Source organism: Ochotona princeps, chromosome 8 (assembly GCF_030435755.1).
Source record: "Ochotona princeps isolate mOchPri1 chromosome 8, mOchPri1.hap1, whole genome shotgun sequence".
Lineage (NCBI taxonomy): Eukaryota > Metazoa > Chordata > Mammalia > Lagomorpha > Ochotonidae > Ochotona > Ochotona princeps.
The window spans coordinates 34311988-34328049 of NC_080839.1; the positions used below are offsets into that span (position 1 = coordinate 34311988).

Below are 16062 nucleotides of genomic sequence, written 5' to 3' on the forward strand. Positions count from 1 at the left end.
TTTAAGTAGAAAAAGTAACGATCATGCAGAAGTTTACTAATGCTGTAACACTTAGCTTTTGAATAAAGCAATGAATATTTGAAAAAAAGGATGCCATTAATTAAGAAATGTAAAAATGAAAAGTTTGTTGATACTAGTTTTTTTGTAATTTAAATTTGATGCTCAGTGAATTTTTCATGTTTTACAGATTTGCGTTTTTAATAGCAAATAGAATTTTAAGAGACCCTAAATACTGTTTTGTTAATGGTAAACCTAGAAATTTGTGTACCTTCTTAAATGTGTTGCAAAATCTTTTTGGTGCAAAAAAAAGTTGTTAAAATACATTACAAATTGCATAATATGAAAAAAAAAACGCTGCATGACTTGTGGAAACTTTTTTGCAACAAAATAAGCTCAGACTTTTTATTACATTTTTAACATATTTTTCGAAGAAACCTTAGATCCATGTCTGGTCAGCCCCAGGAACATATTCAGGTTTAATGTAACATTAACAGCCTGATTGGACCACGTGGCCGCTGCTTTTTGTCATGCTTATTTGGAAAACTAAAGCATAATCTCATTTTTTTATTTGGACTCATCAATTTCTATAATGAAGAAGCTTATACAAAGTGCCAATCATCGTTTCATGTAAGCATTTTCTAATTCAAATTTATGGAAAAGAAGAAAAATTAGCTATTAATTTGTTTTACAAACCAAAATATATACTAGACTTGGACGGAAAGATGGGTGAATGGATAAATAACTGCTGGAAATGATACATCTGTATGTTTTTAAAACTCACGATTAGTCCTCTGAACTCAGTGCTTTGTGTGATCTCAGACTATTTTGTGAGATTCTGAAGTGCTCCATTTATTATAACAGAATAATATATGTTGGGCTTATTTCTATTTTCTCATTCTTCATAAAAACTTGCATGTATAAACATTGACATTTTGTTCTTATTGTCTAATAATTAAAGAGAATTATATCCGCGTCAAGTATGCGGTTTTAAAATTTGTTACTTTCTTAGTAATGTTAAAAAGCAATATTTGGATCAATGTGTGATATGGATTTTTGTAGATTTTCTACTCACTGAGGTATGCAGTCAATACCTAGTTTCTCTAGAGATATACTGCACTTAACATTTTGAGCTTTTATAAATACTTGAGACCTCTGCATTGAGTGTATAATACCTGTTTTAATTTGACATCTGTGATGGCCATAAAATATGATACCTAAATTGCATTTTAAATATCCATTTGTTTATGTAATATATTCAGTATCAAGGAAAGAAATACAGTGCATCCTTTTTTAAATTGCCAATTTCTACAGTATAAAAAAAATCCAAGTCTCATGTTTCTTCCTGCATGGTTTCATTTCACTTTAGCATTCCAACTTTCAAAATATATGTGAAATAAACTGAGAATACATTTTCATGTTACTAAGCTTGGGAAGTGACATGGTTTACACAATACTTATCTTCTCAAAGAATATTTTAGAGAATGGAGCCCATTTTCCTCTATTGTAAGATATTATAGGAAATCACCAAATTATTGATATGCTCTGTTGGAACTGTTAGTAGTTACAAAAATATACTCTCACTTTCTTTTAGGTAAATTGATGCCTAAGCAGTTCTTTGTTAATACATAAATGATAATCAGGATTATTCTTTTTATCTGAGTATCTGAGCCGTACTTTTTTTTGTTTGTTTGTTTGGCTTTAGGCAGAACACCAGAGAAACAGCTATAGAAAGAGGTCTTCCATCTGCTTGTACACTTCCTAGGTTTCCACAACAGTCAGGGCTGGGCTGCTGATAAGCTAGGGTCTCTATGCAGATCTCCCATGTTGATGTCGGGACTGTGTACTTGGAACATCATCTACTGCCTCTCGGGCACAATTGTAGGAAGCTGGCACGAAAGCAGAGGCAGAGGTGGGACTGTATCCCCCAGCATTCCAATATGGCGTGTAGGAATTCTAGGTGGCAACTTAACCCACTGTACCACAGTGCCTGTTGCTTATTATGTACTTTTAGGGTTGACTTAAAACTTTGATGCATATTTTGGCTTTTCTGTTGAACTATCTTTTTGAAAAAGTATACATTGCCCAATTGTAGGAGCAGGTATTTTGGCAGAGCAGTTAACATACCATTTAGGATGCCTGCATCCCATGAAGAAATATCTGACTTGAGTATCTAACTCTATTCCTAATCCCAGTTTCCTGCTAATGTGTGTCCTGGGAGACAGCAGATGGTGGTCCAAGTACTTAGATTACTGCCTCCCTGATGGAAGACCTGTGCTGAGTTCCCTGCTCCTGAATTTAGCCTGCCCGGCCCTTGTTGTTGCAGTTAGTGTGCAGTTTGTCTCTCTTCCCTTTTGAAGTAAACAAAAATGTGTGTATGTTTATATATACACACACATATATATACATACAATTTATATACATATACATTTATATGTACTTATTTTATGTATTTATATCTAAGCTTAGATGTGTATGTTGTACAGATATGTACATATATCCTTTGGCCAATATATTTATATGTCTCTGTTCAGTTGAGTAACTTTTCCTAAGATTCACAGAAAGGTATTTCAAAAACAGCAGAAACAAATGAAAACTTACGATGTAGCATTTAAAAGACCCTGAAAAAAGCAAGGAATACCTAAGTTTGATGCTTTATTTGCAATGTGACTCATCACCTTCTCTTTTTCTAATATCCTCATGGAAATTGTGGCAAAAAATGATCACCACAATATTTCCCAGTTCTTTTCACATCCAAATCCACAGAATGCTGAATAACAGATTACCAATTGGAAAACTAAAAATAAATTTTAAATTTATTTGCACTTAATATTGATTTATCAGGTGGATATCTTAGTTATTTTCTGCTGGTTGTCATTTGTGAGTGTATATGGTAACACGTGTGGCTTGGGTTTTTTAAAGCTTGTTACTTGAGCCAAAAGTCTTCAAGTTTGTTTTACTTCCTACTAGTCCTGTTTTTCTTCATACTGTACAATGTCACTACAGTAGATAAATAAAAATTAAGTGGAAAACACTTTTAGTAAACAGATCACTTTAGCCAAGTAATCAGGCCCATTTTTGAATTAATTCTTAAGACTTTTCTTTCCTGCTAATTCACTTTGGTGAATTTGTCACAGTTGATTTTTTCTTTTTTCTTTTTGTTACATTTTTATTTTGAATATTTGAATTTTTGTGGTACAATTTCGTGTAGACTGGCATTCCCCCCACAAACTCCCAACCCCCAACATTTTTTTTTTCATTTTTATTTGAAGGGCAGAAAGGCAAACAGAAGAGAGAGGGAGAACTTGTGTCTGCTGATTGGATCCCCCAAATGCCCAGAGAGGTGAGAGGTGAACGAGGGCCACAGCCAGGAACTGGAGACCTACTGGGAGCCTCTCTCATAAGTGATGGGAGCCCAGTGACTTGAGCCTTCATCTGTAGCCCCTCAGGGACCAAATAACCAGAAGGCCTGGAGTTGTGTGCTGAGGCTGAATATAGGAACCAGGTATTTTGCCTTGGGAAGTGGGCAGCCCAAGAGGCATCCTGATAGCCTGGCCAGATGCCTGTCCGTGTCCCCAGGTAACTTTAGTCCAGTTTCTCTTTGCTGGAGTAACCAATCTCAAGTGATTTCTCTGTTATTCATAAACCAGTTTAGAAGGACCGTTTGATAATAGATAAATAAATATTTCAACTAAATACCCTATTTTGTCAAAGTAAACAGTTTGAAAAAATCGTTTTATGAAAAATACTATAGGTAATATTGTCCGAAAGGCATTAAAACTAATGATGTTACAAAATGATTTCTAGTTTGAGCACAGGCTTTGAAATCTGAAAAACTTGGATTTAAGTGCCAAGTTGCATCACCTTTGCTTGAAGGGCGTTCAGGAAGTTACTTAACCTGAGTCCACTAGGGTTAATAGCAGGAGAGACCTGCAGAGGGTTCATGGACAATGTGTATATGAAAAAGCTATAACTAGATCTCAGACATTTTCTGCACTAAGTAAACTTTTCATTTAATTCCGTTTTCTATGATTTTTTAGTACTTACCTTATACTATTTGAATGGTTAAATGAGATAATATAAAGAATGTTGCATGCCTGAAAAATAGCACCTTTCAGTAAATCGCTTGTGCTGTTTTTTTTTAATTATTCTGCTGTCAGCTGTTTCTAGATATGCTTTCTAGTGAAACAAAATCTAAGTCCCCCCCCCCGTGCTTCTTTTTAAATCATTGTTACTCTTAACAATATTTTATCTCTGCGAATTGAACTATTGAGAATACAGACTTTCAACACAATAATTTGTTTCCTGGGAGTAAGCTGAATTCTTAGATGCTAAATAATATTTGTAAACAAAGAGAAAGTTCAGAGGAAAACATCTTAATTAAATCACTGTAGAGTCCCAAACTATTGGAAGTAAAATTTTGATTTCTTCTGGAAATATATGTGAAAGTGCATGGCTGATTAAATTAGTTATTGAATGTTGCTGAGGAATTTATGTTATCAAAATAAATTATTTATGACTCAGACAAAACAATTTATTTTCTATACAAATGGTTGGAAACATTTTTTTTTTAAATGATACCCAGAATCATTGAATTTTAGAGCTAAATTAGAACTGAATTGCTAGTTGAGTGTTTTCCGTTTACTGCCTCACCTAACATGTTTCCAAATAAGTGTGAAGACTGCATAATGAAGGAACCAACTTTTAAGTTTCTTTATAGTTATGTAATCCTCTTCAACTGTGGTCAATTTTTACAAGTTTTACATATTGAGATTGTATTGCTGTCATCTATAAGTTTTTAAATTCTTTTGACAGATAATAAGTGTTCTCTATTGTGTACCACAGAAGGAAAATAGACATCCTTATTTCCCTGAAGCATTTTCAATCCTCTAGAAGGAAATTTTAGATAAGCACTGGACTCAGAAAAACATTTCTGCCTTCCCACCTCCCCTTCAGTGGTGGGAAACGGCAATGCATATGCATGTGTGTTCAACATTGCATGTATTTCTGTGGAACTTACTGAAAAAACTAGTAAACATCCACTTAACCATAATTATTAATGCATATGTGCCTTGAAAAAATTTTTAAAAAATTAAAAAAATACTATTATGTGTTTTAATTAGGTAAAACTGAACTGTAATGGTAAGGAAAAGTTAACTCTCAAGGGGCTATTTCAAATGAAGACCAGTTTATGAAAGACTGGCTGCAGAAATATAAATGACTTGTCATTACTTCCAGCTTCATATCAGTTAATCCCTAGTTGGGGAGATGGGGGAAGTGGCTGGTAAATTCATTCCATTTGAATTCTGATTGTTTTTCCTCAAAGGGCCTTTTGTGTGTCAACATACAAACAGGTGCCAGAGTATCATATTTTTGAAAATTAGAGGATGTGAAATTTTTTTAGTGGTAGTCATCAGGAATTGCCGTAATGGAAAAGGGACTTGTGAACACGTGTACAAATGGAACCATTCCATTATTAATGGGAGATTTATTGCTGAAGAAATCACTACAGAACAGCATGGTGGAGATTGTTTTTATTTTAATATGAGAGCCAAGTCTTGCATTAGGACATTGTTGAAGCTTATGCAAAAAGTGAATGGCACCCATGGGACTGAGGCATTCTGCTAGATTGGAGGGCCTTTAATAATCCAATACTCTAATAGCAGTTAAGATAGAGTATATGGAACAGCTAATCTTGTCTTCTGCTTTTATAATAACTCATGCATTGCAACCAAAGCAACTATGATGTGCTGGCAGCATTGTTCTTAGTCGATGACTTTTTAAATTAAAAACTAAGTTAGCTGAGTGACTTTTCAGAGTTTATTTAATGAAAAAATAGTAAAATTGAATGCCTGTTTACAGCAGGTTTAACAGCCACATACTGCTCTTTGGGGATTCTGCATCCCCACACAGATGAGTGCTCAAGTATTGGTAGAAAACGTAAGAAGCAGCCTATTGTTTTATAGCAACCTGAAAGCACCATAAAAATGAGATCATGGGTGCCTGCTAATGTTTTAATTGTTATTTCAGTGATTTGTTAATAACTATCAGTAATATTTGACATGTTTCTTGTGTTTCGTTGATCATCTTGTGAGTTAAGGCAATTAACAAATACATAACAATGATCAAATTAGCTTGCAGCATTTACTAGTTAGATATAAATTATATAAGGGCATGAAAATGCTGCTTTGGTTGATGTTTTTAAAGAAAAGGCATCGACTATTAATGTTTGCAAGCCTCTATTTGGCTTTAAAATCTCCATGGCCCTTCTCTTTCCACCTCCTGTACCGTTGCTTCCCTTTTATATTTTCTGTTCTGGATTTGGGACGAGAATTTTTGCTTATGCTGCTACATCTAAAAATAATGCTTGCACAAATCTAAAACTGTGCATCCAAAGCGGCAGGCACACTTGGTCATACGTTGGTATCGCTGAAAAATCTTGAGACAGTCCTGCTTTCAATACTGCACACTAGATGGCAGTTTTGTCATATTCTTGCAAGCTCCGGTGCTACTCGTGTGAGAGGAGCAGGAAAGGCCATCAGTGTTTAGTCTGCACTCAGAGGGTCCCCGCATGACCAATGCAGACCCCATGGACTTCCTGCAACATATGTTAGCAATTTAGCTGCAGACATTTATTTCTTTGTTTTACTGCCTGGCTCTTTGAGAAAGTGTTGGTGCTGGGTTATGGGTTGTCTGGATCATGTCAGAGGCCATGGGGATCAAGTTCATGTGACAGGCCAGACTAAGGAAAGATGAAGTTGGCGGAGGTGAGGAAACTGACCCTCACTTTCAACAGCAACAAGTCACTGCCTGTCTGTGGACCTGGGCCAAGCGCCTGGCCGTTTAAGTTTTCCTCCAGCTGAACAAACAAAACACTTTGTCCATTTGACTTTCATATTTCATCAGTAGTGGCTCGCTCAAAGATTTCTCTATTTCTCAAGAAGTTGCTTATCCCTCATCTTTCTCTTTTAATGCTCACCCCTGTAGCCCTGTCCAGACGAAGTGACGTTGAAATCCTTGGCTACTGCATGCTACGGTGGTTATGTGGGAAACTTCCCTGGGAACAGAACCTGAAGGATCCTGTGGCTGTCCAGACTGCTAAAACAAAGTACGTATTTTCAAATCTGTTTACAGCAGCAAGCCTGAAGGGGCTTACGTTACGGGAGCTAATATCCCAGAGAAGATTTTCATTCGCCTAACATGAACCGAAACAAATTTAACTTCAAAAAAAATTTTTTGTTTTAAAACTCCAAACAGTGAACAGACATAAAATCCATTTAGGTAAATGTGCACTTGAAATGAGGTATTCCTTCCCATGGTGCTTTCCAAAACATAGATTCTTGGTACTAGTGTTTTCAAGGAAGAATATTCTTAAATTAGCATGATATGTCAGTCTGTGGAAGTACTTTGCAGCTGGGGTGATTAATAACTGTGTGAGGCAACCAAGTCAAACGGGACAGTGGCTTTTATTTTCGAGTAAGAGGACTGAGTATGCTTTATTTCTTAAAGGAAAATAACAGTTTTATATGAGTTTATATAAAATAAACATGCAGCCACAATTATTTTCAATATTTCCTTTCAATTTCTTTAATTTTTATTAGTATTTATTTGAAAGGCAGGGAGACAGGCATCTTCCATGTGTTGGTTCATTTCCTAAAAGCTCACCACAGCCACGGCTAGGCCCCATGGAAGCCAGAGGCCCAGCACTGCTCCTGCATCTTGCCGGGTGGCAGTAGTCCAAGCGCTCCAGGCATCGTCTGCTGCCGCCCAGGGTACACGGCAGCAGGAAGCCAGGAGTCAAAGCAGAGCTGGGGCTGGAACCTGGGCCCTACAATATGGGATAAAAGCAAGCCAACAGGAGTCTTCATTACTTCACCAAATGCCCCCCACCCCACATGCTTCACTTTTCCCCCCCTGGATTCTGTTAGCATTAGAGTTGGCTCAGAGAGAAAGTGGAATATTTTGCTTGATTTCCAGATCTCACCTAAGGAAAGTCAAATTGCACATCGCACAGAATAGCTAGTTTTGTTATATGTCAATGCAGCAACAGAAGTAATACCGTAGGTGGAAAAGGCCACTGAGTTTTGGGGAGGAAAAGGGGAGTCAGCTTTATAGTGAGTGTGACATCAGTTCTTAATCAAGTTTACCTGGAAGGTTCAAAATAATACAAGTCACATTGATAAATACTGGTATAGGAAGCATTTCTCCAGGTGGAATCTTGATCATCTTAGTTACTATGAGCACATACATTTGTAGAAGTCCAGGATTGGAACTAACTGGTTACTGCAGTAGCTGATACAGGCCTTATTAACACTCATTTAGTAGTTGCTTTTCAAAGTGTGGATCAAGTCAAAGCGTAATGAGTGTATAGAATTAGTTTTGCCATTTAAGTTTCTATCTCAGCTTACCTAATTTGAATAATGAGCTTTATTTAAAAGGATCCCTCTTATTTTTTTTCTCTTGCTAGGACTAATTTTAGTCTTGTATCAATACTTGTATGCATTCATTGTAACTATCCACGATAAATATATCTATGCATAATCCTATATAGCGACATTTCCTATATTACATAGTATCGTTATGTATTAGTTATTGAACTTGTTTAAAATGTGTAACACTGAATTTCCCCATTAGAGCATAATTACACATCCATCTGTAACACTGTAGTTCCCTTATGTCCTCTGTTTTGCTGGTAGATCATTACATTCCCTATTTTTGGTCGATACCTGCGTTCTGAATCACCATAACAGTAATTTTAGTTGAATTATGTTCTCATCCTTACTGACAAAGTAGCTTAAGTTATACTCGTTCTGTTGAAAATGCTGGAAAATGTTGGCGATAGGATTTTCTGGTGCTATTGATATTTTAACCTTTTTCATCATGAAATATCATAAAACACTGAGGAAGAGTAAAATACATAAATACATTATTATTGTCCAGTGGTAATTACCCGAAGAAAACCATCCTAAAAATCTGGAAAAAATTTTTGTATGAATTTTTTTTTAAGAAAAAGTAAATAATCCTACTTCTGAATGTGTCCATGTAAAAACTTCAAGGTAAGTCATTTATATTGATTCTACACTCTCTAGTTTCTGGGTGACTCAGATTAATCGGGTCAGTGCAAATTGAGGGATCTTCCTCACTTCCATCTGCCCTCTCATCCTTTAGGAATAGGTGAAAAGAAGCATGGGAAGTCAGTTTTGGTAACCTACCAACATGGAATTAGTGCTTTACTTTCTAGCTGAAACAGTGAATCCCAGATTGTAAACAAATTTGTTATGTCTTACTGTGCTTTGTTGTAGTCTGCTGGATGAACTCCCCGAATCTGTGCTCAAATGGGCTCCTTCTGGAAGCAGTTGCCGTGAGTCAGATAATACATCTCCTGTATGATTTATAGGCACTACGTCTGTCGCTCTTGCAGCTTATGCCTACATCATTCACTCCTGTCCAGGCCAGAATGGTCACAGACTATGCAGGGTTACAGATGGGTTGTTAGATATGAAAATGTTTCTATCACTTTGATCACCCAGAAATCCTGTAAGAAATTCTACAGGCAGAGTTCTAGGCTTCTGCAGTGGGATTGTTTTGTTTCATTTTGTAAGTGAAATGTATTTTGACAATCATGTACAAGTTATCCATTATTTCTGGAGTTAAGACTTCATAGGTTTTGTTCTCCTGTGTAGTTGACTTGAGGAAAGAATATTTTAAACTACTAATTTCAAAACATTAATTAAACGTCAGGATGCTTTTGCTGACCTGAGTTACATTGTGATTGGATAGCCAACAACAACAACAAAAAATTAAGTGGTAAAATCATGCAACTTTATATATCAAATTGTTTCTGTTTCAAGTTAATATAGAACCTTTTGGAGTCTTGATGATTGACAGTATTATCAATAAAATAGTCAACTTGGACTTGCCCAAGTTCCTGTCATGTTTGCATAAAGGCAAGACACATTGTTTACTGCTAACCTAACAAATGAATTTGACTGTCTTGTAGAAAAGAGCCGGCAAGTTCTGTTCTCCTACTTACTTTCACTCAGACAGATTAGCAGACTGACTCTTGTTCTCTGAATACACTGGACAGTCTCAAAGTTAGATCTTAAGCTAATTTTAGCAAATAGACCCACTTACCCCGTGGTTAAGCTCAAATGCATCAGGTTCCATCTCGGAGTGGAAAAGGTACATCATCCAAACATATGTATGCCCATAGTCCCTTTTTGGCTGAGAAAACCAAATGTTTGTTTTGCATAGGAAGGAACAACAAACTATTCTGGTCCCACTCCCTGATGTACTTAGAACCAAACTCTGTGCCCATCTGAATTAATTCTCTTTCTGTAGTACTTCTATTGAAGGGGACCAAACAGGAGAGAGTCTCATATTAGGAGATCGAAAAATGAAGGTTTGGGTTTTGAATGACAGTAACTGAATCATAATTTCAGTATAACTTTTTGACTAATTTTGTGTCATTTCTCTTGGCATGTGGTTTGTTCAGTGGGACAAAAGAGAGGTGGGAAATGCCATTTATATTTTTAATTATGTCTCTGTCTTAGCTACCTTGTCTCTTCTGCACAAAATATTCAGCATAGGATTGAAAAAGAGAACCCGATGCCATGGATTGGAAAAGATAGCTGCTTGTGGACCCATGTATGACCTGGGATGCTTCTATGCAGATAAGCATTGAATCATGCAAGAAGCTTATACAGGAAGCACTTTTGGTTTCTCTTGGTACAAACTATCTAAACCATAAAATGCAGATTTGTTTCTAAAATATAAAATGTTGAACTTTTACTGTTGGATGAAGCTCTTTGAAGTTAGGAGGTTGAAAATTAAAGTAACTCATTTGCAAAAAGTTCTATTGAGACATTTTATGAAATAAAAACATTCAAGAGGTTAGCCACATGCATGTCCAACTCAGAGTAATAGTAGTAATAGTTTCAATGGTTTCTTTCTCTTGAAATGATAGTAATATTACTTAATATTTCATTAGCTTGAAAAGCAGATGGTTTAAGAATATCATACTTTCATACTCAAAGCATTTTGTTTGCTGGCTCTGGAAATAGACTAGTAATTTTTTTAAAAGGTATAAATCTAGGTCTTGAGAGGCTAACAGTTACACCAGTGCTACATCAGAATAGTCTAAGTTTCAAATTTAAAGTACCAAGTTTACAATGGAGATAGCTCTTTTCATTTTTCTTGCCCATTTGTATTTCACTGGTACTTCATTTTTCCAAACTCCAGTCCCAAGAAGGCTCCACGGCACAGCTGCTATCTGTTGATGTAGTGTCAGGAGTTTCCCATTATCTTGTGGCTATGATTCAGTCCCGATACATTCAGCTCTTCTCCATTTTGGAAAATTCTGGTTATTGAAATTGCAACATAAGAAAAACTTTGCTTATGGTTCATCAAAGAGTGGGGGAGTATTTGTTAGAATTATAGTGAATGTAATATCCTTTTCTTTCCTTTCTTATCAACCTTATGGGAATTGGATGTTCCCTATCCCAGGGGGCTCTGGAAAGCATACATTATAAATGTGGTGATAAAGTGGAGTGCTAACTAGTTAACAGAGATATGGCAGACATAGAACTAGATAACCAAACTTGCTATAGCTCTGCAATTGGAGAGGAGAAAGCAGGTTGCAAATTGCTACAGTGTCAAAAAAAAAAAAAAGTGCAGAGCCAAGAGTTTTCATTGAACTCCACTGTATTCATGTTTCTAGAAAATACCTCTGTGCTCTATGGTATGAAATGGTCACTCCAACTTGAATCGGCAGATAGGGATGATGGTACCTGTTGGAAATTTTCCCTCGGGCTTGAAGCCCATTGCCTCAGCAGTTCTCCACTAGAAAAGAGGTGAACCTGGAGGGAAAATGAAGGATCATTAGCAAGTCACTCCTGCCAACCCAGGAAGCTTTCCAGACATTTCTGCCATAGGATATAAACAACTGAATGAAGAAAGTAAGAAGTACTTACCTTTGTTCAGTAGTATGCTTTTGAAGGAGGAAGGTATATCTAAGCATTTCAGTGAACAAATGATGACATACCGGTTTTCAAATCATACCATAATGTCACTACTTCTGTCCTAATGGCATTCCTCTCTGCCAGTTCACTTTCCAAAAGCCTGCAGTCGTGTTGGCCTGGGCTGACTCCCAGAGCTGGGAACTCGATCCAAGTGAGAACTTTGGTGGTGAGAACTCAGTTGTGCCATCACTGCCACTTCCCAGGGTCTACATTACCACGATGCTAAAGTTAGGAGCTGGGCACGGTGCAGTGGCCTAGCGGCTGAGGTCCTCGCTTGGAACACACCGGGATCGCATGTGGGCACCGGTTCTGGTCCCGGTGGCCCCATTTCCCATCCAGCTCCCTGCTTGTGGCCTGGGAAAGCAGTTAAGGACGGCCCAGAGCCTTAGGACCCTGTACCCATGTGGGAGACCTGGAAAAGCTCCTGGTTCCTGGCTTCGGATTGGCACAGCACCAGCCGTTGCGGCCACTTGGGGAGTGAATCATCAGATGGACGATCTTCCTCTCTGTTGCTCCTCATATATATATATATATGATATAATTTATATATCTCATATATGTATATGACTTTGCAATAAACATAAATGGATCTTGAAGAAAAAGTTAGGAGCTAAAGCAATTGATTGAACCCAGGTACTCTTTCTGATTCAGAGTATAGACATTGTAAACTGGCATCTTAGGCACTGGGTTAAGTCACTACCCAAATTACAAGTTTTTTAGCTTAGTTATTTTTTTATGTTTAGCATACTGCTTCTACTTCTTTTTAAAAGACTCAGTAGATTATAATGATTTTTTGAGGAAGTGCTGTTCCTATGCTATTCTATATTATATATGTATATTCATGTTACAATACATATAATATGTATAATTATATAACCACAAAATTATCACATTTACATATTTAATATTACATGATTAACATTACATAATTGCATATTAATACACATATAATTCACATACTTATATATATGAGTATATATATATACTCATACACATACTTATAATAGTGTGTATGTACATATATATATACACTATCTGGCTGTGTGTGTATATTTACATTCGAGAAGAAATAGTAGATGACAACTTCTCATCCTCCTGTAAAGAGTCAGAACTGTGCTGTGCAAGTGCTGGGTTAGCTAGGTAGGAAGGACTAAAGACATTCTAAAGACAATAATAATTAACGATACAGAGTTCAAGGTCACTTCTGAGTGCATTGGTGTCCCAAAATAGAAGCCTTAATTAAAATTTGCCATGTGTTTTCTCTTTTGAAGTTAGAAGGTAGATAATGAATAACACGTTTTTAATAAACTTTTAAAAAATTTCACTGTAGAAAAAACATGAAACATTTCTGGTATATTTTCCATTAATATAGCCCCTATTTCACCTCTTAAGTCAGAATTACAAACTGTGGTTAGTAAAATTGGCTGAATTAAAATTCATGGAAATTAAAATTTGTGAGTTGTAAATATCAACAAAGATCTGTTAAATACTGTTTTGCCCTATCTTGTCAAATATTTAGATCACTGTATTTCAGTCATTTTAAAATACTATTTTAAAAGGCTTTACATTGAGTTGTTCATTCTTAATGTCTGCACAACGTATGTGTGCAGTTGAGATTAGATTTTTAGGTTATTGCAGTCTTGATCGTTTTTTTTTTTCAATGATGAGTGACATATAAACAATTTAATACTTCACAGGTGAAATAGCCCAGTTTTTGGTCTGTGTTCATAGTTTAGCATACAATGAAAAGCCAGACTATCAGATGCTCAAGAAGACCCTGAACCCAGGCGGCATACCTTTGGGACTACTGGAGTTTCCTACTGTGGATCGAAGTGTCTGTGCTCCGGCTCCAAAGGAACACAAAGTAAGTACCAGCATCCCTGGGAGCGCGTGAGGGTGGCTTTCCATGAAACCTTTCCACCAGTTAACAGTGCTTTAGGTTTCAGTGTAAGTGTGACAACTCGGTGTCTGGATTCCTGTTCCCCCTAATTTACCACCATAACTGTTTATTGAAAAGTTCTTTTGACCTATTCTCTCCTGGAAAAAAAGTGTTAGGTCTGTGACCTGCTGTGCACGGTTGAAGGAATACGGCAGCCCGGATGTTGGAGCTATGACTAGGGTAGGGTTGAAGGCTCCTTTTCTTCATGTCTTTCTTAGTTGTTGGCTTTCTGGTTTTGCCTACCAGGTGATGCCAAATTATATCTATTTGATGTTGTGTCTATTTACAGGTATAGTGATTAAAAAATCATTTAAACTTCCTGAAACCAACTTGAAAGGAAAGAAAAAAATTAGAACTAAAAGCTACCAAAGACCTTCAACCATGGCAGCTGTTAGCACCATTATTGGGCAGGCAGTGAAGTGTCCATTTCTTGTTGACACTACAGATATACAAGCAGTAAAAACAAAGGGTGGTGGGCATTATATTCCTGATTCTTGTTGAACAAGGTAGGGTCAGGATGCCATTCCTTTTTAAAACTTCTGAACTTTGGATCATCACAAGTGTTCGTGAGCCAAGAATGCAGGATGCAAACTGATGTGACTGATAGGCTGTGAGATGAATGGTGAGTCAAGTACCAGTGCACAGATGGTTCTGATTTGCTGAATTTTGTAGCTGCTGCAACCGAAGACATAAAATATCCTTCTAGTCATAAATTAGCTCTTTGGAAGCAAAACCTTGGCACCAGAGCTTTACAACCTTCAATTAGTAGGAAAAGAAGTATTTGAATGACTGTGGTATTGACATCTGTAGGCCTGCATAGTAATCATTTCTAATAGAAGAGAATATCTGTTTGAGGAGGTTTTGCATGGCTAATTAACTACCAGTGAGAAGATGTAATTTTTTCATGATCTCCTGATTGTCACCTTTCTCTCATGATACAATTACATTTTATGGTAGCGAGTGCCTCACAAACCAATTGTCAGCACTATTTACTATTGCAGAAGGCAGAACAAAAGTTCATGTTTAATAAAAAGCCACTGGATTTTGATCTGGGTAATTACTGAAACTTATTTTAACAGTTTTATTGACTTTTGTGTTTTTATCAGTCTTGCAACAAAACAAAGAGCCATTTCCTTGACATAGTACTCCCTTTACAATAATGGTCACCACATCATCTACACTAACTTAAGTGGACTTTTCCTGTTTTTGGAGGTTTTTCTGTTTCATAAACTTAATTGAAATATAAAAGAAATAATTTTAAAACCTGATAGCTTTATCCTTTATTATAAAGTTCAAATTACTATCCACCAGAATTTCCAGCTTTATCAGATTCAAAGGTTGTTCATTGAGAAATAATTTTTATATGAAGAGATGGAACATAAAATGTTTTTAATGGGCCTCTATCCAAAATGTTTTCTTTCACTACAGTACTTTGATTATGAGTAAGAGAGAAAAAGTAATATGCATGCCTGAGACATTATTCAGTTCACACTGTGGTCAGCTTGTATGTATACATAGGAAGATGACTTGGGGATATTTTTACAACAAATCAGTATTTGTTAAATACTTGATTTTTTTTTAGTATTTTAAGTATACAACTTTAATAGTGATTGTATAAAATATAAGTCTACCATGTTTGGTTTTAATATCATAATTTCTAACGTTTACAAGTTTGTATGGTGTAGTCCTATAAAAGACCTAACTTTGAAATGTGTAACAATATAAACTATTCTGTACTGAGTTTCCCTGAATGATGGAAGCGTTGGATCGCTTTCATGGTAGATTATTTCTATAGGAAAAACCATTTGAAGTCCTGAGTGAATGTCACTCATGTGGCTCCAGATTCTCTGTTCAGTAAAGGAAAGAATTTCCTTATTAGTAAGTAAAAATATTTATTGCACTCTATGCAAAAGTTTCTAGTATTTAAGACTAGTGAACGAAGTCTGAATTTATGCAAAATAGCCAATGGACAAAGATCATTAAGACACTGGACCAGAAAAGTATAGTTATAAGTAACAGTTCTAGTCTTCAATTTTCAAAGGAAAAAAGCTAGAGATGTTTTATTGTCCTACCTATTATATTTCTCAGTATAAGTGAACCTTAGAC

General features: G+C 36.2%; 1 protein-coding gene across 8 annotated transcripts in view; it reads left to right on the top strand.

Annotated features, from left to right (window-relative positions):
* Nucleotides 1–16062, top strand: part of VRK2 (VRK serine/threonine kinase 2) — a 90718-nt gene that overhangs the window by 55217 nt on the left and 19439 nt on the right. For all 8 annotated transcript variants that reach the window (XM_058667825.1, XM_058667820.1, XM_058667821.1 and 5 more), the window contains 3 exons: nt 6985–7105; nt 9300–9358; nt 13715–13881. In XM_058667825.1, the coding sequence (XP_058523808.1) occupies nt 6985–7105; nt 9300–9358; nt 13715–13881 (347 nt within the window). The remainder of the gene's footprint in view (nt 1–6984; nt 7106–9299; nt 9359–13714; nt 13882–16062) is intronic.